Raw genomic sequence first — 25010 nt, 5'->3', positions numbered from 1 at the left:
TAAATCCTTTTCTCATCGAATTGAATCTGGCCCATTGTGCTCAAAACTCCCCTTTTTAAATGCAGGAATAACTAGGGCACCGATAAAGCACCAAGTTCACATCTCCGTCCTAAACGACCCTCAGGTTTCCTCTTTTATGAGTGCTATGGGCCAGCTAGGGTGCCCATTGGCTCAGTCTGAACCCTAGAGTAACATGTTGGAGATACAGTATATATATATATATATATTGTAGGTTTAACTGTTTCACCTCTGTCATTTAGTCCTTCCTATGTAAGACATATCCTAATTGTGATAGGTTCAAACTGCAGTGGAAGCAAGGGTTGCAGTGTTCTGATATAATCAATAGTTATATACTATCAGTTATCGGTCTGCAGGTTACATATACAGTATTATACCAATAAAACACCTGCATTTTTAAAATAAATGTTTTTTTTTTCACTGCAGTCAAACTTTCCATTGCTCTGGGTGACACTGCTGAAAAATGTAGTTTAACAAAAGCCACAACCTACAGCAGTCAGGTCATTCTTGGAGTTCAGCAGGTCCCAAGGAGACAGAAACAAATTATAATCTGTTCATTAATTTGAACAATTGTGAAATCACATCCGTAACATTATAGCAATAATATTATTTAACGATATAATATATTAGAGCTGAAATATTGAATTAATATAATAATAATAATAATAATAATAATAATAATATCATATTTAATACACATACATGCAAATCATTCATCCTCATATGCTTAAATGCTAAACAGCCATTTTTTTTTGCTTGCTCCTAATACCCCCCTCCATAATCTTTATCTTGATCTTGTTCTGAGCCCCCTGCCTATCCCTCCCATCAATGTGACTGGCCTTTGTCCTGGCACTGGGAACCATACAATAAACAGGGAATGTGCACCAGAGATTTGGTTGTAGGAGGGGGATGGGGAATGTTCCAAAATACAGACGGGATGGGGGGGGTCTTTTCACTGTAGCCAAACTGTCCATTTCCCACACTTTAGGTTTATATGACATTGCAAGAAGGTGTGAAATGTTTTACTCACTTTATAACCATTTATTGCTTAGGAGAATTTTCCATGAAGTTTCTCTGTTCAGGTTTGCTGCATGTTTGTGAAGGAGAATTTGGCTGTGTATTCCATATGCTGGTACTGTGTGTGACCTTTCATTGGGTTAAATTGTCACATTGTTATTGACAAAAAATATACAAGTATGGGACCTGTTATCCTGAATACCAGGACATGGGGTTTCACTGATAAGAGATCTTTCTGTAATTGGTATCTCCATGCTTAAAAAGTATTTAAACATTAAATAAGTCCAGTACGATTGTTTGCCTCCAATGAGGATTGATTATATTATAACTGCGATCAAGGTACAGTACTGTTTTGTTATTACAGAAACAAAGGAAACATGTTTCAACAGTTTGACTTATTTGATTATAATGCAGTATATAAGAGATGACCTTTCTGTAATTCTGAGCTTTCTGGATAAAGGGTTTCCAGATAACGAATCCCATACCTGTATGGTCAAATATATGGAATTCCTTTCCTATGGTGCAGCACGACTGGTTGAATTTAATAGATGAGATGGGTTATAGAGCTGCTGTAGATGCTCAAGGTTATTGATACTGGGAGAACTCTCATCGCCATGGCTGAAAATGGGTTTTTCCATCTTCTAGATCATTATGAATATATCTATTCCTTCAAAGGATGAACTTGATCAACTTGTGTAATCTTTCCACCTATGTTTCTATAGGCACCCATGTTTCTATAAACTGTGTTCCATTAGTCGGGGGATTCAAGGGCTATAGGTTAGAAATCGTATTAATATCTTTGTTATTTAATATAATGATTTGGCATTTTGTTTGCAGCTTGAAGTCTATGGCTTATGGTCATTGTGTTGTGCTGTATAAGCAGCCCTGGGCTATATATGTGGCTGCATTGTTGTACTACTCAGAAATCCCCTTTTTCTTACATAAAAAGCTGCTGATCATGAATGTGCAGATAACTGTATTCCCCACTCCCTCTATTCAGCCTGCTAGCCATCTCCCACAAAAAATAATCATCTGCTCCAGTGTCCACATGGCTTGGCGCTCAGATCTGTAGTGAGCCCTTTGGTAGCTGTTAGCTCAGACATTCCAAAGCTGTGAGGCAGCAGCAGTGTCAGGGCTGGTCACCCAGCCCAGCAATTACACAGGCTGCAGCTACACGGCCAGCCCAGCTCAGCTCCACTCTCATTCACAACATGAGGGATACTATGGCTTCACAGCAGCACTCAGCACTGCACAGGTCTGAAGGCGCCTTTAGCCCAGGATCACAGATCTCACATGCAGAAAAGCTTCTCTTGGCAGCCCAGGGGTAAGAGACATTTCTCTTTGCACAACATTACTAAATCGGGATGGTGGGTGGAGGTTCTGCAACCTTGACCAATGTATTTGTGCTGCACAAAGACTTATTTGCTTTTCACTGATTTCAAAAGCGCTGCTGTAACTCTGCCACGTGCAGCAAAGCTTCAAAGCCAGCTTAGTCTTCCAGTCACTCACTACTGTACAGGGGAGCTTCAGGACTAACTTACATATCTCTTCATCAGTAGCAAGAAAAGTGTGTCCAGAGAGCGCTTGCCTGTGCCTGTCATGCTTGCAGAGTAGCAGGTTGGTACCCAAGGCATATTCTCAATACTGTTATATACATAGATAAGCAGCAATAGGGATGCCAGCTACAAATCCCAACATGAGTGAAGTTATAGTCTTGAAACAACTAAAGTTGGAAAATGTTTTTCCATATACTATACAGCAAAGTTTGACTTATTTTTATGTTAATTTTTCTGTAGAATCCCAGAGAAAATTCTAACAATAACTTACCGCTAAAACCAAGGGGATGCCGACTGTTGAGGAACTACAACTCCCAACACGAATGGAGTTCTAGTCTGGCATATCTAAGTTTGCATATCCTTGGAAACTGTCAAATTTTAAATGATTTTAAGATGTCATGCTCTGGGCACTACATAATTCTTGTTTTTCCATATACTATTCAGCATAGTTTGACTTATTTTTATGTTTATTTTTCTGTAGAATTCCGGAGAACATTTTAATAATAACAACTTACTGCTAAAACCAAGAGCTGACAGTTTTATTGTACAGTGTGTTTTGTATCATCTAGTTTATTGTATGCAGTTGGCCATTTTCTGCTTTACCCACTCTCTGTCTTATTTATATAGGGGTGTAAATTTGCACCTACCTGAATTTATTTACCTGTGGCTACCATCCAGACTTCATCAATGTTATTCTAACAACACAGAAGCAATTAAATCTCGTTGCTGAGTTGTTGCTTTGGGGAGTTAATAACAACAATAATGCACCTCTATTAATGTTGCACACACACACCTTTTCTGTTTTTTCACTTTCTCTTATGTGAGCAAAAACACTGCGCTAAAAACATGTGCATTCAAAAATAAGAGGATACAACTCAATCTTTTATTTAAAAAGTTTTTCAACTGATGCGAGAAATGCCGCTGTACTCATGCCTTCACTGGGCATAAAGTAAATAAATAGTGGAAGGGAACGAATAACGTAGAACCACAATTAGCAATGGAGTTTCTGTTTGGGGGTCAGGCAGGTGGTTTGTTTGGGAGCACAGAGGAGCGTTAGATACAGGGCCAAAGTCGTACTTAAGCCACCGACCTCTCTGCTGGGTCTCTTTGATCTCTCTGGAATCTATGCAGCCTTCCTTGTGCAAACATACAGAGGAATGCTAAAACATACAAGCTGAGAAATAAAGGCAGTTTTTTAGAGTAAATACAAATACCTGCACAATGTATAATGTATATCTTAGATAGCAATTATCACTGGCCTTATTGACCAGTGGTTATTAAACTGTGGGGCTGACCAGAATAAAGGGCTGTTTATTAAGGGTTCATGCATCAGCACATTCCCAAAACTATAATCGGGTGACAATAATTTAATTTAGATATTGTATGTATATATATATTATGATTTGAGTTGCACCTGATCAAGTGTTGCCCTGCAATTTTTTTTTCTGTTCCTTCACTCGAGCTAAGTAAATGTGCCCCTTAGAGTTTGTTTTTACTAAAATCTGAATTTATCTCATTTTTTTTTTTAAAAAAAAAAAAAACCCACTCCCATGCCTGATTTGACCTTATTGATTAATAAAATAACCCAAATTAAATGTAAAAACTTGAAGGAAAACCTGAAATGCTCAAATTTTTTGGGCTTTTTACCCGAAGTGTTTGCCCAAAAACCTGAAAAAGTCAGTACAGACTAGGAAAACTTCAAATTGACTTAAGGTGGCCATACACGGGCCGATAAAAGCTGCCGACAGACCAAGTCGGCAGCTTATTGGCCCGTGTATGGGGCCCCCCAACGGGCTGCCCCGATCGAGATCTGGCCGAAAGTCAGGCAGATCTCGATCGGACGTGACAAAAAATCCAGTCGGATCGCGGCCGCATCTGTTCGTTGATGCGGTCCCGCGATCCGATCCCCATTCCCATTAGTTTGGGTTGCATTTCGGACACAGGTGTGCTGAAGCCTTCTCTGATCTGTGCACAGGTGATATGCGGGCTTGTCTGTGACCATATCACCATGACAAGCATGCATCTGGGCCATTTTGTCCATGCTCCTGGCTAATTTTCAGCACAGTGACTGTCTAGCCATATGTAGTTACATCAAGAGGTGCTGGAGTTAGTATTTCAGGTCCAAGGGTCAAGTAAGTGGGTCAGATGCAGGTAGAGTGTCAACTTGCAGGTTGCTGGTGCGAGTGTGTGTTGCAGGTCCCAGTCTGGTCTGGGTTTCAGGACAGGATTTCAACAATTTAGGGCACCTTTAAGATCACAAGACACAATGTAGGTGCTAGAATGGATACAGCACTGCACTTATTAAAATTCCATACTTAAATGCACTTGTATCAACATTTTTATCATCTATACTAGCACCATATGCCAGTTTGCTTGTTTATCTACTTAAATGCATAAGGTGCATGGCCTGATACCTGCCTTGACCAGGCACATTATTGGTTAGCTTTATGTACCCTTAGATACAGTGGCATGAAAGCACAGTGCATGTTTCCTCTTTATCAATATCGAACCAAAACCAAGTATGAGCAGTCTCCCTACTCTGCACAATCAACAGCCATTACCAGGAGAGACCAGAAAAGCCTAAATTTCCTTTATCTAACCTCAAATTTACAATAGAGCTAGCTAGAGCCAAGATACTGGACCAATCTGGTCAATGTTTTTAGCTAGTATACTTTATTGATTGGGACACAGACCAGAATATGAATGATTATTAAACTTTTGTCTTGGAAAATAACAACTCTGAATTGTGGCTTCTATTGAGTTATCAACAGAAATACAGTCATTTTAGAAGGCATTTATAGCATCCCCTGAAGAAAAAGACATTTTCCTAGCATAGTCTTGGCCTTTGTGTGACTCAAAGAGGGGTGGTGTTAACCAAAGGAAGGATGGTTGGGATTGGGATGCAACATGGTTGGCAATCATTGTTGGCCATAATTAGGCAAGGCACTGGCAGATGTAGACATACAAAATGTTTACATTTTAATTATATTTTATTTTATACTTGGAAGCTATGGCAGGAGGGGTAAAAGGTACATAGATCTTTGTATCTTTGCTTTAGGGTCTTCTATGCCCAGACACTGGAGGAAAACATCCACTCCATATTGAAAAGTGACAAGGAGGGACAGCTTATCTGTAAACCATTGATAGTTAGATGGTTTTGTGTACTGCCAGGTACATTACTGCACAAAGCAGAGACAAGAATAAAAATGTATAAAGCTATAATGGTAACATTTATCAGAAGTGTATGCCGAAATAGAGAAATTTAACCAGATTAAACAGACCCACCATTAGGGTGTTTTGCACCAATGTAATAAAAATGACATTAAAAACTTAAAAAGTTGAGATTCAAGTGTTTTTTATTCCAGCTGCAGTACTTTTGTAACAGTGACGGCTTCTGCTGTGCATACACTGTACAAATGCAGCATTTTGGCACAGTAGACACACTCACTTTGTCTGGAGGGTCTCGGGTTTCAGAATTCAGCTAAAACGTTAGCTGTTTGGTGATGATAACACTTTGGAAATATGCAAAACTACTTTTAAAGTCCCTAGTTTCTCCATTTTAATAACGTTAGATTTCAAGGTTTTTGTCCTGCTGAGGAAAAATAAAAACATGTTCTATTATCAGACCGGTGCACTTTTATTTTCCTTTAAAAACATAATTCAACCTATTTACCTTTATTGTGACTCTATGGTGTAACAAACAACACCAGGTTACTTCATATTTGTTTTTCTCCCACAGGGAGTAGCTGTCGTGGTTGGTGCAAAAATGCTAACAATTTATCTTCTGCACTATGCCTTTATCAGTGTATTAAAGGTCTTTGACATACTTGGCTGAAATATAATACCAACATCTATTTGCACAAAAAAGCTAAAAAAAAACCCTGCCTCTTGCATACTCAATTCCCTCTTGTCACACCCAGTTATGACAAAATGTATTTAAGAATCTATGTTAATACTGAACAACTTTAACCTTTGTTATTCAATGAAATACCAATTATTCCTATAGATGAGCAAATCTACAAATATTTTTGATATGGGGGAGTATGTAGAGTGGCTTTTTTACATCACAAATTTTACCTCTAGGTACTCTCCAAGCTTACAACTTCATTACTCCCATGAACTTTCCTTCTCTCTTGTAACCTCCTCATATGCACATCTATAAGACTTCACCAGAGTAGCCCCATACAGTACCCACAATATCAGACATTTCCCTACCCTGCAAAGTTTCAAATGTTCCCTAAAAATCTTCTGCCAAATTTACATAAAACCAGAGGATTATCATCAATACTTAAGGGGCCCAGTACTACTTGTTTACATAGATTTTCCCCCAAGGGGCCCCAAAATATTTTGCCAATTAAAAAACATGCCTCTTGTGCTCATGTTCATCCCTGGCCATGCCCAGTTACTGTATGATAAAACACCAATCATGATCCACACAAATCCTGCCCACTCCCCCACAAGGATCAACTAGGGTTGCTGCCTCTCCGGTTTTCGCAAGGCAGGGCTGTACCCGCTCCCCGTTCATTGGCCCCATAAAAAACAAAATGCGGGCTGGCACGACAGTGTTCGCGCATGCGCATCATACGCGCCGGTGGTTTTGGAACCCCATGGGCCCCCAATCGACCAGTCCGACCTCGTCAGAATGACTGTCCTTGTGAAAACTGCCTGTCCAGATTTCCAAATTAGGAGATGTAGAAAGGAAAGGAAAGTATGCTGTGATCAGCCAATCCCCACCCCTGATGTCACTGGCCCTCCCCCCATTTTACCTATAAAAACTCTGCCTTTGATATTCTTTACCACTATAGATGCCCCCCAGTTGCTAATCTGAGTAAGTTCTTGTCAAATCTTGATGGAGCGATTTTGCCTGTGATAGTGTGGGGGCAGAGCACTGTTTTGATTGGCTGGGTCTCTGCCTAAATTTGGCCTCCAACCTATCAGAACTTTTTTCCAACCACAATCTGAAATTAAAACTCAACTCAAACTGTGTTGGGGATCAAAATGGGTTAGTAATTGGGGAGCAGGGGGGAGACACCAATAGAATACAAGTTTAGCAATTACAGTGGTTTATAGGCATGTTAGCACATTTCTTTTAAAACCTGGAATGTCATTATCTAATGAAATTGCTCATCGTTCAGCTAACTTTTAGTATGATGTAGACTTAAAGAGCGATATTCTGAGACAATTTGCAACTGTTTCTCATTTTTTGTTATTTGTGGTTTTTGAGTTATTTAAGTTTTTATTCAGCAGCTCTCAAGTTTGCAATTACAAATTACCCTAGTAACCATGCTATCTGAATGAGAGACTGGAATATGAATAAGAGAGGACCTGAACAGAAAGATAAAAAGTAGCAATAACAATACATTTGTAGCTTTACAGAGCATTTGTGTAATGGTAGCTTACCCTGGTGGTCTAGCGGGCCAGCGGGGACGCCCGCCACGCCGGTCTTCTCCTTGATGCGCGGATCAGCTAAGGGCGCACGCGGTGCGTCTCTGTTCTTTTTAAAGGCACAGGCGCCAATGGCGTTTATGGGTATTTAAAGGGCCATTACACTATAGTCTTTGCCCTTGATAGGATTAGTTTCCTGGTGGTTCCTGAGCCTTGTGCTAGTACCTGTTTTGCCTGAATTCTGAACTTCTGTGTTTTGACCCGGCCTGGCTTTTGACTTCTCTGACCTCCGTAATCTGACCCTTGCCTGAAACCGACTCTGATTCCGTCTGTCCCTCCTGATTGACTTCCTGGTTTGACTCCTGCCTGTTGTTTGATTCCGATTCTGCCTCTATTCCATCTGATTGATTACCCGGTTTTGACCCTTGCCTGCCTGACGATCCTGCTATCTACCTGCCTCTATTCTGCCTGTCTGACCACGAATTTGCCTATTCCTGCTTGTACCATGACCTTTGGCCTTAAAGACTCTATCTACAGTTGTGCCCCTCTGCCTATCCTGAACCCTCATCTTGCACCTCTCGTTTAAGTCCAGGTGGCATCCAAGTAAGCCGAGGGCTCCTCCCGAGGCCCAAAGGCGGTCACAATACTGGTGAAGCACGAGCCGAGACCAGGGTGCCTGGTGTTTGTTCTGGTGTTGGGTGCCGACCGTGACAATTTGTTTTTAAGACAGGGTCAGTGACCCCCGTTTGAAAGCTGGAAAAAGTCGGCAAATAATTAAAAAATCATAAAAAAGAAAAAATGAAGACTGGATAGTTGCTTAGAATTAGCCATTCTATAACATACTAAAAGTTAATTTAAAGCTGAACCAGCCCTTTAATATTCCTGTAGAATAAACTTCCCCATATATCTCCCTTTTTTCCTTTAGATTGGAAGGGCTTGCAGATAGTGTCCTCATTACACCTACTTTATCTGTATGCCTATATTTCAGTTGTTATATGTCCTTATATAAAGTGCTGTGGGATATGCTGGCACTTTATAAATCACTGTAATAATAATAATAATTATAAATTTGGCTTGATTAGAAATAAAAAGACTAATTTATGAACACAAATGCAGTGTGCAAAGTACAATTTTGAACTAAAATTGCAATGCTTTTGTACCCAAAATTCAATGTCTTCCCATAACCTAAAATTAAACAGCAAGTATATCATAAGTATATCATAACCATGTTCCTCCAATTGCCACATTGGAAGTTGCACTCGCCACAGTTGTACAGATGCATTGAAACAAACACAGTTGCAAGTGCTAAATTGTAGCCACACACACCCCCATGACGCATCTCTTTTACCGTCTTCCTCTGGTGGGAAGGTGGAGGATAGTTTTTGGAGTCCCGGGGGAGCGGGTTTGGGTCGGCAGGTTTTTTCCTGGTATCTCAGAAGAGGCAGCGCAGACACAATGCAAAGAGCATGTTTGGATACAAGTTACTTCAATAAATGGAATCAATACACACAACATTTGCACCTGCACAACTGCACTTACAGCTGTAAACCCGTGTAATCTTCAAATACAAAGCACAACAAGCCGGAAAGGAGGCAGTGCTTATATCGGGCAAGGGGAGTAGGGAAGATGGGTTCCAATAGGACTGGAACCTGAAATCAAACAGCAGGTATATCATAACAATGTCCCCTCAAAGTTGAAAGAGATGCCTGAATGATGCCAATTGTTATGATAACAGTAGGTCAGGATCAGACATGGTGGTAATTGACTTTTTTTCAGCCAGAAAGGAAATCACTGCCGATATAGTCCAGCTGTTGTGTGAGACAGGGATCCTCTTTTCCTCCATGTATTGTTTTTGGCAGAATTCCTTGTGGTCAGAAATGTCTCTTCCTCTTTCCTCTGGGCAGTGCTCAGTGTCTGGGATTCATTTACTGAAAATGTTGGGTCAATTCACCTTGTTTCTTTGCATTTTGCCAGATGTGTCACTATACAGGAACAAGCACATTCAATCATGTATTATCCAAACATCATAAGCCACAATATGAGAATAATTACCTCTGAGTGCCATATTCTTTAACTCCATGGGAAAACTAACTCTGGCAATATTTATTAAGATAAATGAAATTGTCTTTTCAGTATTTGTAAAGGTTTATGTAAAGCCATCTTATCTAGAAAACCCTAATTCCCAAGAAGTGCACTGATGAGAGTGCTAATCTAAATGCAACATTTCTGGCAGCAATGAGATGCATGGGATACCATGGGGGACCATTGTTATTGCCTTATAAATGATCTGTAGTTAATCAGGGGACAGGGGCAATTGGGGTGCTTTCATTTCTGCAACCCATGGTTTGATCAAAATACCTAAGGCAAATTCTGTGGGCAAAGTGCAATTTCAAATGTAAAGACCTGTGTTTTTCCCCCATAATGCAATGTTTTAATCCATTTCCAATCCTTTTGCCTCATGCCTGCTTTCCTGTGGGCCTACACCGCTATGGGACCCCCTCAAACATGGCTGCAACCCCGTGATTCTATAGGGTTAGTGGGAAGATTTATGCAGAATGTGGACACAATGCAACTATAGGGAAGTGAGAGGAGCATGTACAGTTCAATAAATGTGCCAATAAGCGCAAGATTTGCTTCCATATAATATGACTGCAATTGCGACTGACCTTCTAAATGACCACTCTATTGTGTTATAACCATTTGATAGATGGAGTGTATTACTTTTCCTGGGTAAAGAACATAAAATTGATTTGAGAGAAGATTGAGAAATCAACACAAAGGTGTTTTCAGCATCAAAATGAAGACATTCGCTTTTTAACCAGGGGAGTAACTTCAGGTCTCTAGGCCCACACAAGAAATATTTACCTCCATGTCATCCCCATCACACTTGGTCATATATACAGGGCTGTATTTAGGCGCCAGCCTAGGCACCGAACCTTATAGTGGCCCCAAAACATAATGACGTGACACTTCCAGCCTACGTCACTATGCTATGCTCTGGGGCTGCACCCCTCACCCCTGCACAGCTCCATTGGATTTCTGCAGTAAGTGTTCTGTGGTGGCTGGGGGGTATTTTCAGTTATTTAGGTGCCCCAAAAGCTTCTGCCCTACCCACATGCCCTCGCTGCCTATATGAAGATATGCCCCTGCGTATACAGTATATCTCACAGGGGCAGATTTATCAAGGGTCGAATTTCGAGGGTTAAAAAACCCTCAAATTCGACCCTCGAAATAAAATCCTTAGAATATCGAATTCGGAGGATTTTAGCGCAAATACTTCGATCGAATAAAAATCGTACGAATCCTTCGAATCGAACGATAAAATCCTTCGAATCTAATGTTTTGAGCGATTTTAAGCGATCGATCAAAGGATTTTTATTCCATCAAAAAAAACTTAGAAAAGTGCTGGGGAAGGTCCCCATAGGCTAACATTGCACCTCGGTAGGTTTAAAGTGGCGAAGTATAAAGTCCAATTATTTTTTAAAGAGACGGTATGGTCGAATAGTTGCACGATTTTTACTTCGAATCGTTCGATTAGATCGAATTTGACCAATTCGATGGTCGAAGTACCCAAAAAAATTTCGAAATTCAATTTTTTTTTCATTCGAATTCTTCACTCGAGCATAGTAAATCTGCCTATAGTGTTGGCAAGATGAGTAAAGAGAATTCCCTGTGGTCTGCTTTCTCCATTGTTCTCCCCCTGATTTTAAGGGAATAATTGCCTGTATGTGACCAATGTTATGAGAAGCCTTGCTAAACAGAACACCAGAATATGAATCAGGCCTCATAATTCTTGATACAATTCTATAAAATCATAATTCCCCATACAGATGTATTTATCACTAGGCTGTCAGACTCATAGGGGCCGATTCACTAAGCTCGAGTGAAGGATTCGAATGAAAAAAATTCGAATTTCGAAGTATTTTTTGGGTACTTCGACCATCGAATTGGTTAAATTCGTTCGAATTCGAACGAAATCGAACGATTCGAAGTAAAAATCGTTCGACTATTCGACCATTCGATAGTCGAAGTACTTTCCCTTTAAAAAAAACTTCGACCCCCTACTTCGGCAGCTAAAAGCTACCGAAGTCAATGTTAGCCTATGGGGAAGGTCCCCATAGGCTTGCTAACCTTTTTTTGATCGAAGGATTTTCCTTCGATCGTTGGATTAAAATCGTTCGAATCGTTCGATTCGAAGGATTTAATCGTTCGATCGAACGAAAAATCCTTCGATCGATCGAACGCAGGATTAGCGCTAAATCGTTCGACTTCGATATTCGAAGTCGAACGATTTTAGTTCCCAGTCGAATATCGAGGGTTAATTAACCCTCGATATTCGACTATTGATGAATCGGCCCCTTAAAGTAGTTTAGCTATTGCAGAAAAGAATATTAAAATATTTCTACTGAGGTTTCTGTATGTTTTAAACTTTCTGCAGAAAAATTAAACATTTTCTGCTTGTACAAGAATTATGCCCTTTTTACTTTCCAAACATAATCTCTTCCCGTAATCGTTGTTATGCAGCCAGTGCATCCAATTTGCATTCTCGCCTCTATTTATTTAGAGATTACATTGCTGGGGCTTTCTTGTTTTTGTAAAAGAATCCTATGTGATTTTACAAAGGCATATTCGGGATGCAGAATTTTATCGTGGGGTGGCTTGGGCTGAAAACAGGATGACTCATTTACGACTGAATGGGCGCAGTTCTTACACAAAGCACTCATTTGGCGCTTGCTCTTTGAAATTACTCTGATTTTTTTTCTGGGTTGACAGTTATAGGTCAGAGATCTCACACGATGGAATATTGTTGTGGAAGCTGTGTTTGTAAAACTACTTTGTAGTTTTCATTTGAGCCAAAGTAGAATTGCATTTTAAGAAAGAAGAACAGAATCAGCCGAAAAAGAAAAAAAATTGATGAATCATCTTTTTTTTTTTACTCTCCCACTCGTTGAACATAGCGCTGGATCTGTTAAATTATAGGCAGCTATCCTGTGGGAGTCTTCTAATGTTTAATTAAAGCCAGGGAATAGTGTGGAAATAAATAAATTAAATTTCTGGTAAAAAAATGGGACTTCATGTAAAATAAACCAAAGTCTGAAAAATGTTTGTGTCCATTTAGGACCTATTCATTTTCTATATATGTTAAAAACAATGAGCTGCAAAAGCACTTGCAAACATATACATCCTTTATTCAGCAAACCCTTATCCCGAAAGTTCTAAATTACAGGAATGTCATCGCCCATAAAATCCATTTTAACACATATAATCCTAATTTTTGAAAATACATTTCCATGTAATAATAAAACAGTACCTTGAACTTGATCCAAACTAAGATGCCTAAATCTATATATTGATGGCAAAACAAGCCTATTGACTAACAATAGCAGACTTTAGATAGCAGACTCATGGTACTATTGTGATCCAAATAATTGAAACATTCCTTATCCAGAACCCCCCAAAGCATTCCGGATAACAGATCTTATACCTGTACCCCAAACAGGTCTGAATACATTGGGCACCCAGCTCCATAATAGTTATGACATTTCATGTATTGTTTAGGGGCCCATTTACTTAGTTTGAGTGAAGGAATAGAGGAAAAATAGTTCGAATTTCGAATGTTTTTTTTGCCTTCGACCATCGAATGGGCTACTTCGACCTTCGACTTCAATTCGAACGATTCGAACTAAAAATCGTTCGACTATTCGAACATTCGATAGTCGAAGTACTGTCTCTCTAAAAATACTTCGACCCCCTAGTTCGCCACCTAAAACCTACCGAAGCCAATGTTAGCCTATGGGGAAGGTCCCCATAGGCTTCCTAACAATTTTCTGATCGAAGGATAATCCTTCGATCGATGGATTAAAATCCTTTGAACGATTATTCCTTCGATCGTTCGATCGAACGAATTGCGCTAAATCCTTCGACTTCGATATTCGAAGTCGAAGGATTTCAATTCGGCAGTCGAATATCGAGGGTTAATTAACCCTCGATATTCGACCCTAGGTAAATCTGCCCCCTAGTGTTTCATTTATGTAATATAATCTATTTAATTTGCCTGGGTGCTGAACTGTTACTCCTTTGGGGAAATTGTAATGAAAAGTCAATAATGTAAAAATATTTGTAATGCAAAATATTATGCTTTGTGTGAATAATTTTACCTTTGAGCAAATTGAATATTGCTTTTGCAAACCCAGAAAGTATTTAGCAACCTAACCCCCAAGAGGAAGAAAGACAATGTTATAGTTTGCATTAGTTCACAGTGTCCAAAATAAACTTCTTACTTTAAAAATCTGGTGATGGCAGGGGGATGTGTGTGTGCGGGGTAGGGGGTATCTGGCCTGAATCAGAGGGAAGTGATGTTATATACACATGAATTACATCACTTCCGCACATGCATGTTAAATTATTTCCATGCTGAACATGCGCCGATGGGAGCATAGAGGTCTAGTGCCTAGAGCAGCACAAGAACAAAATAAATTTCTGTAAAAAGTGTGTAAATTTGCCGGTGTCAAAAAATTCTAGACGTGTGTCGGAAAAGTCACACGTCAACATTATTCGGCCACCCATTGACTTTAACGCCTGCATCAAAATTGACACGGGCATCAAAATTCGCATTTGGCAAATTTTTCTCAGTTTCGCCAATTTCGCGGGAAATTCCCAAATTTTTCGGCAAAGCGAAACGTGACAAATTCACCCATCGCTAATAGTTACATCAAATTCGAGTTAAATCGAGTTCAAAAAAGACAAAGTCCATCAACCACTCCAAATGAAAGCCAGTATCCATAAATGCTCCTGGAAATTCAGGAGCTAGCCAAAAGGGTGTCACTATTCTAAAGTGTTTCAGCTAATGCACACATATGCTCTGGGCCCTGTCTTCCATTGGATTTCCCCCTGGTTATGCAAGGGGGAAGAATATTTGAACCTAGGGAAAAAAGGCATAGTAGGTAATACAGTGTGAGTTTTTTTCCTATTATAAATCACTCTAGGAATGATAGATAGGAACTTGTTTGCTAGTGAGCAGCCTGAGCTCCACCAAGGAGAGTTAGTAAGGACTTGAGTCTACTGCCCCAGAGTAGGGACCTGAGTGTACAGCTCTGGTGGTAGAAATGTTCTACCTATGTTTAACTACACAGCCCTCAAATCTTGGGATGACAATTGCAAGCAGAGTCAGGCGGGGGCTACTACCCCTCAGGCCCTGCTGCCCACCCACTCAACCACTCAGTGGGCACCTCCATTTAACTATAGCCTTACACTGTTTATGCCATTTAGTTTTGCTTTTATGTTTTTTTTACATATCTCCCATTGCATTAAAAATGAAAATGTTTTTATATACACCAATAACGCAATTTTAGGCAGTGCCTGCTGTTGTCAGATAGAGCATATGTGCTACATGCAACTCTGCAACTCTGAGCTAGGACATTGCTGTAGTATTGTAGCTTAAAGGTCTTCAAGTTAATCATCCAACCTCCCCCACAGAGTGGAGTCCAAATAGTTCTGGGCCTGGGTAGCATCATAATTCTCCTGGGTCCATAGGGACCACCTCCCTCCCACAGGTCATGTCTCCACTAGGGATGAGTCACAGTAAGGGTGGAATTAACCCTTTAGCCACCTACACACTGTTACATATTTCGTGTACAGCGTGTATAATCTTTATATATTTAGAATTAGTTTGAGATTTTCTTAAAAACTTAACAAAAAAAAGGTAAAGAAAAGAAACATTCATTTCTTATTCTGTGCATGAAGGCTGCTGAGTATTGAATTCTCTAGGACTCTGCTCTGAATCAGAGTATGTTATTAATGGATTATTGAGTTTATATAGGGTACTTTCAACTTGGATTTAAAAAATGACACTTATATTTTGGCAGCAAGTAAAATAGACCCTGGCCAGATTCAAAGATGGTGCCAGTAATTCTTCATATGTTACTTATAGTGCACATTTAAACACATTATTTTTTAGTTTCTAACACTGTATGTCATCAAAGAAATTAAAATAAAACACACATGAACTGGATTTATCTTGCAAAACATATTTAATTTTTTTCAGTTACACATTGCAATCTTATTTAAGAATAGCCTAATAAAATATTGAACATGCACTGGCTATTTCAGCTGCACACATTTAACAAAGAGACAATTACTTAAAAGTGCTCATTTAATATAGCCGGCGGCATAGGTGTACTAAAGCATGAAAAGCCCATACACTTAGCACCTCTGCCCCTGGTTTGGTTGGTAATGTTTTCTCTGTGTCTTGTGCTGCATTTATAAGTGTACAGAGCAGTAAGTGACTGGTGCAAGGGTGCTCTCTTGCAGGACTCTTTTCAATGCTCAATCCTCCTGCCAACAAATGACAAGCAATTTAAGTTCATACCAGACTCTACCTCCTATGGGAAGAGTAATCCCCATACATAATGCTTTATTAATGCTTCTAGAATTGACTATTTGCACTCAATGTGCCTATGATAGCTAGGGATGTAGCGAACTGTTCGCCGGCGAACTAGTTCGCGCGAACTTCGACTGTTCGCGTCCGCCGCAAGTTCGCGAACGTCGCGCGACGTTCGCCAATAGGCGTTCGCGTCAAAATCGGTCGCCCATTCGACCATTCGATCGCTAAAATCGAACGATTTTCGTTCGATTCGAACGAAAATCGTTCGATCGAACGATTAAAATCCTTCGATCGTTCGAATCGAACGATTTTCGGATGATCGAAGTTCGCGAACAGTTCGCGAACAGTTCGCAAATTTTGCCGGTGTTCGCGAACGGCGTTCGCGAACACATCGGCGGCGGTTCGCTACATCCCTAATGATAGCTAGCTGGGGTGGCAAATTGCGAAAAAAAAAATCCCAAAGTGTTAAAGGATGCAACATAACAGTCACATATATTTAGGTTTAAATAAAAGATCAAATACTATTTAGTATTTTACAATTTTCAATTACAGCCAAGACATCACACTGCAGAATACACATTAAAAGCCAGAACCCACATGGCGACCATGGGTGGCGCCATCTTGGATTTGCTGTGGATGGGAGCAGGAGCGCGTGGGCGCTCCTGACACATACCCTCTTGTGTCTACAGTTGGACTGGTGCATGCACATAGCAGAATATGTGTTGTGCTTTACATGAAAATAATGGTAGTACCGGTAGTTATTATCTAAAGAGACAGGTATCAATATTTTGGACAGAGGAGTCTATGTGCTCACTCTTGGCAAATACTGAAAAATTTGTGAAACTCGAAAATTGACACCCGCGTGAGTTTTGTGAATTTATTCGCCAGTGGCGGAACGCAGAGATTTGCTGCGAATTCGTGTCAGGTGAATTTATTCACCCATCGCTATTGGCAAGTTAATGTTATTGAAAAACATTCCCTTTCTAAGGGAACACACCCCCATCATTTTCTTAATATAATTCCACAAAATATAAATTTGGTGTCCCCTCTGGTGAGTAGGGATGTAGCGTACGTCGGAAAAAAAGTTCGCGAACATATTCGCGAACTTGCGCAAAAACGCGAGCGGTTCGCGAACGGTTCGCGAACCCCATAGACTTCAATGGGAAGGCGAACTTTAACATCTAAAAAAAAAATTTCTGGCCAGAAAAATGATTTTAAAGTTGTTTAAAGGGTGCAACGACCTGGACAGTGGCATGCCAGAGGGGGATCAAGGGCAAAAATGTATCTGAAAAATCTGCCTGTGTGTGCTTGGAAGAGATAGTGTAGGGGGAGAGCTGTTAGTGATTTCAGGGACAGATGATAGTAAGTTTGCTGGCTAGTAATCTGCTTGATACTGCTCTGTATTGGAGGGACAGAAGTCTGCAGGGATTTGAGGGACATTTTAGCTTAGGTAGCTTTGCTGGCTAGTAATCTACTGTTCTCTTTAAACAACTGCCATACGTTGACCTTGTAGGCATTGTTTGCCCAGTTTTTTTGGACGCAGCCACTGAAGCACAGTTGCCAGAAAAAATATGCCATATAAATGCTGAAAATAGTCATTTTTCGCCATACGTTGACCTTGTAGACATTGTTTGCCCAGTTTTTTTGGTTGCAGCCACTGAAGCACAGTTGCCAGAAAAATATGCCATATAAATGCTGAAAATAGTCATTTTTTGCCATACGTTGACCTTGTAGGCATTGTTTGCCCAGTTTTTTTGGTCGCAGCCACTGAAGCACAGTTGCCAGAAAAAATATGCCATATAAATGCTGAAAATAGTCATTTTTTGCCATATACGTTGAGTCAACGTATGGCAAAAAATGACTATTTTCAGCATTTATATGGCATATTTTTTCTGGCCTCTGTGCTTCAGTGGCTGCGGCCAAAAAAACTGGGCAAACAATGCCTACAAGGTCAACGTATACACTACTACAGCGGTGGATACGGATTACGTAAAATATATTATGGCTGCTTGAAAAAAGTCACTCCGGTGTTTTTTCTGGAGACGGTAATATTATGGATATTTAGACAGAATGTGAACAAGGTCACACAGCTAGATGGCGGGTTGAAGAAAACACTGTGCAAATAATGCCTACAAGGTCAACGTATACACTACTACAGCGGTGGATACGGATTACGTAAAATATATTATGGCTGCTTGAAAAAAGTCACTCCGGTGTTTTTTCTGGAGACGGTAATATTATGGATATTTAGACAGAATGTGAACAAGGTCACACAGCTAGATGGCGGGTTGAAGAAAACACTGTGCAAATAATGCCTACAGGGCAAATAATGCCTAAAAGGTCAACTTATACACTACTACAGCGGTAGTAAAATAAAAAAAAGTAAAATAAAAAAAAAATGAATATTAAAAAAAAAAAAATTAAAGTTGGTGCTGCTGAACTACTAGGAGCAGCAGATTAGCACACCAGTCCCACTCCCCAACACTGCTAGACTAATAGCACTGGGCTCTTATAGTAGTAGTAGTAGTAGTAGTAAAACAACAAAAAAATAAATAAAAGCAGTCCTTACAAGGACTACTGTTATTGCAGCAGTCAGCAGATGAGATCAGAAGCAGGACAGCTGCCCACTGCAGCTACATACAGAGCACTGCAGTAGAAGGTAGATTACTAGCCAGCAAAGCTACCTAAGCTAAAATGTCCCTCAAACCCCTGCAGACTTCTGTCCCTCCAATAACAGAGCAGTATCAAAACGATTACTAGCCAGCAAACTTTCAACTGTCCCTGAAATCACTAACAGGCAGCAGCTCTCTCCCTACACTATCTCTTCAGCACACACAGGCAGAGTGAAAAAACGCTGCAGGGCTTCGGTTTTTATAGGGAAGGGGAGTGGTCCAGGGGAGAGCTTCCTGATTGGCTGCCATGTACCTGCTGGTCTGGGGTGAGAGGGCAAAAAAAAGCGCCAACAATGGCGAACCCAAAATGGCGAACGTCGCGCGACGTTCGCGAACTTCCGGCGAGCGCGAACACCCGATGTTCGCGCGAACAAGTTCGCCGGCGAACAGTTCGCGACATCTCTACTGGTGAGCCCATACCCGCTACTGACACTGGTATTCAGAGGTGGAATCCTAACCTACTATATACCAGGTTTCCAGTCAATAGAAACAGTCTAATAAACTAGACCGATGCCCTTTAGTCATACTTCATGCTTTAACAGACTAAAAAACAAAACTATAAAATATCATAAGCCTGTTAGACATAATATAAGGCAACTCCCCTTCTTACGGCCTGAATCCTGCTGCCAACTGTAATTGTACGAAATTTCTTGTCTGGTTGGTACCTTGTTTATATAAGCAAAGACACAGTTATGAAAGCTCCACCAGTTTCTTGGTTTCCAGTGGTAATGGGAAAGGAATTTTATAATTTTATCTCTTGTATGTGCATTGCCTTCTGGGGTGAAAATTGGTTAATAGGGAATAAGTAAGGGAGGGACCCTAACAGCTATCAAACTATTTTAAAAATTGTATATAGACATGAACTTTGCATTATTCAGTAAGGAGTTAATGTCCTATATGTTTCTTTAACATCCAGTGGTAACACTTAATCCAGTGGTGCAGGTCTTTGGGTCACCTTTATGAATATACCCTGCCAGCATTAGGTTGTGCTTTATACTGTACCTTATTATCATATCAGGCATCATTCCTTTGGGTAAGAAAGAGCTCTTGCACTGCTTCCAATAGCCGAAAGGGAAATTAGAGACAGTATAAGGATAATAAGGGCAAAAAAGGGGTGAAATTAAGCCCAGTGTGTGAATTTATTCCCTTAAAATCAACTATACAAACAAGTCAGTATAATGATGTTGTATCTTTTATAAAGTTTTATATCAAGTTACTTGGTTTATTATTAGTGACGCTGGGTATGATACTGAGGTCTAATTTAGTCCTAAGCAGCACCGATCCATGTATAATTAAGTGTAAGCCCTATCTGCTCTTCTCTTTTCACAGAAATGTTATTTAATCCATGTCCCAGCAGCCCTGGCCCATACTGGAATAAAAGTGAAAATAAAAAACTGGACACAAAAATATTTGCTCATTTGCCTCTGGAGTAAACAGCTGGAAAAGGTTTTTTTATGAAAAATGCTGAATTGGTGACAATTAGTATATCCCATTTCTAACTGGAAATAATCACTCTGCACACTGGAGACACCTTCTGGCCTATTGAGAGGCTTGTTGAGAGGAATCTGCACTTTTACCTTTATTGTGTAAGTTTTTAGAAGTGACTGAAAAAGCACTAAAGATCTTAAGCCTGGGTGTCGAGATGACCTCGAAGGATCTAGCAGCTTCTGTTGTTCTACCAGCCGCCGGGAGGAAAGTGATATGCTCTCCACCAGCTGGAGATGAAAATTCTAGGAATACTTTGGATACTATGGATATAAAAAGACGGGCAAGAGAACAAGAACAAGAGAGAACGGAGAGCAGCGGCCTTCATATGAATCAGTTAAAGGGGCACTATCTTCCAAACTCCCTTATAAAGACTTTTTCACCAGGCAATAAAGGTGTTAGCAGAGAAAATCTTTCTGCAGACAAAGACAAGTGTGTACCCCATTCTGCTGAAAATCCCAATGTCAACTGCAAGATTTTGGAGAAAGCATGCAAAGCAAACTTGCATTTTAACCAGTGTTACAAGTCCTACAATCCTCTAAAAGGGAAGGGCATGTGTGCAGAACCAAGGATTCCGGCAGTGCTGACAGAAATTAATTTTAAACTAGACAGGACTTCAGTGGGCGAAAGGGCTTTAAAGGGTCAACTGGAAGGGGATGAGCCTTGCACAGATGCTATCAGTCACATTCCTGCATTACACATCAGTTATCCCCCTGAAAAGAGACTATCAAATGTTTCATGTACCACAAATAACAGCTATATTTTGGGTAACTGTTCTGAAACAGTAGGAAAAACTTGCAGCAGTCGATATACAGCTTGTTCTTCTACGTCAGCTCAGCCCTCCCAAAGTTGTGCCGATACCAGCAGACCACCAGTTGTCACTTATAAGGCAGGCCATCATCCAGATAATGATCCAAAGATCAAATCGGACCCATCATTGATACTTCGAAGGGACACTGTCTGCGGGACAAACCTTCCCTGTCCTATGTCCTCTGACCCATCTCAGGAGGCTTTGGAAGAGCTGGGTGAATCGTTGGCAGAAGAAGAACAATATGATCTAAATGACTTTTCAAGGAAGAGGAAAGATCGCTCCACGTTACTTTTTAGAAGGTTTTGTAAAAATGACAAGGAAGTGAAAAAGTCTATTTATACAGGAACAAATGCGATTATTAAAATGTTACCCTCAGGTTACATTGGAACAAAGGTCTGTACTGTGGAGAGGAGCCATGAAAACACAGGGGACGGGAAGGATTATTGTTTTGTCTCTGGGGATTTAACGTATCTTCACGTAACATTCAGAAGAAAGGATTTACTTGACTATTTGGTGAAAACCACTATTTTACAGGTAAGACCTGGCTGTTTTTTCTTTATATGCAAATGCATTCCTGAAACAGAATGTATCTGTACAGTAAATATAATAGAGACTGAGACTGTATTCATTGTGCTTTCCTTCAGTAGTTTTATAGAGTATTAGACAAGTGTCTTCAGACAATTCAAACCAAACAATATATGTACATTATGCTCTCCCACTCTTGCAAACAGTGTTTCATTTTCTAGAGGGATCCCTGGGTATTGTTGGACTTATTTTTGTAGTCCAGAAATCCTTGGCTTGTTGTCTTTGTATGTTCAGCAATACAACACAGCAATGTCACAAAATTAGTCTGAAGCCTAACAAGGCCAAATGAGTCAGTGTAAGCTTTATTATGCATTTACAAAAGTCTACAGTAAGGACTCCATGATGCCTCCATTCAGAGACTGTTGATCCTTTCAGTGGGAAATTGTAGTTCAGCAATATCTGGAGCACAGTAGGATGACCATCCCATATCTACTTTAATAGAGGTGCCCAGGGTCGGACTGGGGGGCCCGGGGCCCACCGGGACTGGTGTCCAGGGCCCCCCTCTGGCCCCCGCTACCTAGGCGGATCGCCGCTCGGCATAATTTCCTAGGCGGCGCATCACGCAAATGGCGCTAGGCGCGCATGCGCAAACGGCGCTCAGCGCGCATGCGCAAACGGCGCTGCGATGCGCCGAAATTTTATTTATTTATTTTTTTAAAAAACTGTTTGGGAGAGGGGGTCTGGCCCGGCGGGGGCCCACTAGGGTCGGGGCCCACCGGGTATTTTCCCGGTATCCCGCCGGGCCAGTCCGACACTGGAGGTGCCCGGATTTTAGGGCTTGGCTAAATACCTTTCTATTTTTTTTTACAGACAATGCATTAAATAGTTAAATAAATTATGATAAATATAAACGGTTTTAGTATGATGTAGACAGTGATATTCTGAGAAAATCTGCAATCGGTTTTCATTTTTATTACTTAAGGTTTTTGAGTTATTTAGATTTTTATTTCAGCAGCTCTCCAGTTTAAGTAATCTAGTCCAAATGACCCTAGCAACCATGTATTGATGGGAATATGAATAGGAGAGGGTGTAAATGGAACGATGAGTAATAAAAAGCAGGGTCGGATTTCATTTATTCACGCCCCAAGGCCGTCCAGGTCCTAGTGCCACACGCATTGCATGCACCCACCTGCAAGCGCATGCACCACCCTCTAGGCCGCCAGGTCCTAGTGCCCAACCATGAACAAGCGCACATTCCCCTTGCAAGTGCATGCTCCCCAGTGCTCTTCTAGATGCAGTTGCGCGGCATGCCTTCTCCCAAATTCTGCTGCCCTAGGCCTGGGCCTTTGTGACCTTGCCACAAATAAGGGCAGGATAGCAATAACAATACATCTGTAGCTTTTTAGCAGTTGAAAAGTTTCACCATAAAAATCATGACAATCCCTTTAACAGTCTCAGAAAGTAGTAGTAACAAAGCAGCATCTGACTCGTATAAAAAGGTTACAGCAGCAGCAGATTACAGCAACAGATTGCAGCAGCCCAGTTGCTTGTTACAATACAGGCTTCGTGTCTATGCTCACACAGCATTCTCCCAGCAATCATATGCTGCTCTACAGAAATTTACTAGCGTATGGTCAGACAAAACCACTGGCCTGGTTGGATATTTTTATATATTTGTGTTTGTGGATGAATGATTAACATCACTGGGAAATGATCCATGATTGCATACAGTACCTCCCAACTGTCCCATTTTCTGTGGGACAGTCCCGATTTTGACAGCTATGCCTGCAGTCCCGGGTTTCTTACTGAAATGTCCCAACTTTCTCTTTGATCTCCTGCACTAACAGGTTACACAGTTTATGAAACAATTAAAATAAGAGGCTTTCTGGCAGAGAGCCTAGAACAGTCAGCAGCTGCACTTAGATACTTTGGTAACAATTTAAGATAAGCAAAGAAACAATTGCAACTATTTAAGATAAGCAATTCTCTTGGGAGAACTGAGACTGGCAGCTTAAACGACAATTCACTTTTATAACACATAAAACATTGCCCCAAAACTCCCAGAAATGTGTTGAAACTTTCATAACCTGCCAAATTTTGTAAAATGGACATGGCAATTATGGGGTGTGACCATACAATAGGAGTGACCAAAATGATTATGGGTCAGTGCTTTGCATGACATACTGAGAAATGTTAGGTTATTATATAAAAGGCCAAAAAAATGATTCAATACTGAATGTAAGATCATTATATTTTATAGATCTGTACAAGTACATGTTTGGAAATCTGCTTAAAAATGTATGACCAAAATGGTAAATTCTAATGATATTTGAAATTACTAATCAGATTTGTAAGAGAAACATCATATTTGTTGGCCAGTGACTTAATGGCTATGAATGGATGTTGGAGTGGGCTTCTCATATACAGTAAGTGATTTTCATCCTATGACACTGGAGGACACTATTAAACAGAACAATACGTTGTTATTTAAAGTGGACCTGTCACCCAGACATAAAAATCTGTATAATAAAAGTCCTTCTTTAATTAAATATGAAATCCAATTTCTTTTTTTTATTAAAGCATTCATAGCTGTTGTAAACTCGTTTAAAAATATCAGCTGTCAATCAAATATTGCCTACCCCGCCTCTATGCCTAGGCATAGAGGTGGGGCAAGCAATTACTTTCACTTTCCATTCAGCATTTCCTAGATGTCACCGCTCTCCCTACATTCCCCCAGCTCTCTTAACGATTTAATTGTGTAACCAGGGCATGGGAATGGACATTGGGTCCCTGTCCCCTGGTGCACAAAAAAGATTCTGAGATGATGCAAGGCTTGCCTTAATAACAGTGTCCACAAAATGGCTCCTTCCTGGTTGCTATAATTATGAATTACCAGACTGATGGAAACAATATTCAAATAATTTATACAGTGTAATTAAAGTTCATTTTGCTTGACTAACATGATAAAATAGGATTTGGATAATTTTGTTTGGGTGACGGGTCCCCTTTAACAATACAGTATCTATTATCCAGTAACCAGAATGCTCCAAAAGAGATGCATAATACTTTTTCACGCATACATTTTCTAATAATCATTTTAGTATATAAATGGTGTATTTGGGTGTAGTCTCAAACAACCAAAGATAATGACAGATAAG

The 25010-nt window shown here is 40.3% G+C and overlaps 1 protein-coding gene across 3 annotated transcripts in view; it reads left to right on the top strand.

Annotated features, from left to right (window-relative positions):
• The first annotated feature begins 2127 nt into the window (after positions 1–2127).
• LOC108696196 (1-phosphatidylinositol 4,5-bisphosphate phosphodiesterase epsilon-1) overlaps positions 2128–25010 on the top strand; it is a 186907-nt gene continuing 164024 nt past the window's right edge. For 2 of the 3 annotated variants that reach the window (XM_018225335.2, XM_018225334.2), the window contains exons 1-2: positions 2128–2359; positions 20361–21861. In XM_018225335.2, the coding sequence (XP_018080824.1) occupies positions 20674–21861 (1188 nt within the window). In that variant the 5' untranslated portion in view covers positions 2128–2359; positions 20361–20673. The other variant, XM_041568759.1, reaches the window with a different exon arrangement.

This window comes from Xenopus laevis, chromosome 7L (genome assembly GCF_017654675.1).
Source record: "Xenopus laevis strain J_2021 chromosome 7L, Xenopus_laevis_v10.1, whole genome shotgun sequence".
Classification (NCBI taxonomy): domain Eukaryota; kingdom Metazoa; phylum Chordata; class Amphibia; order Anura; family Pipidae; genus Xenopus; species Xenopus laevis.
The sequence above is the reverse complement of the archived record's forward strand: the minus strand, read 5'-3'. Positions and strand labels throughout refer to the sequence as shown.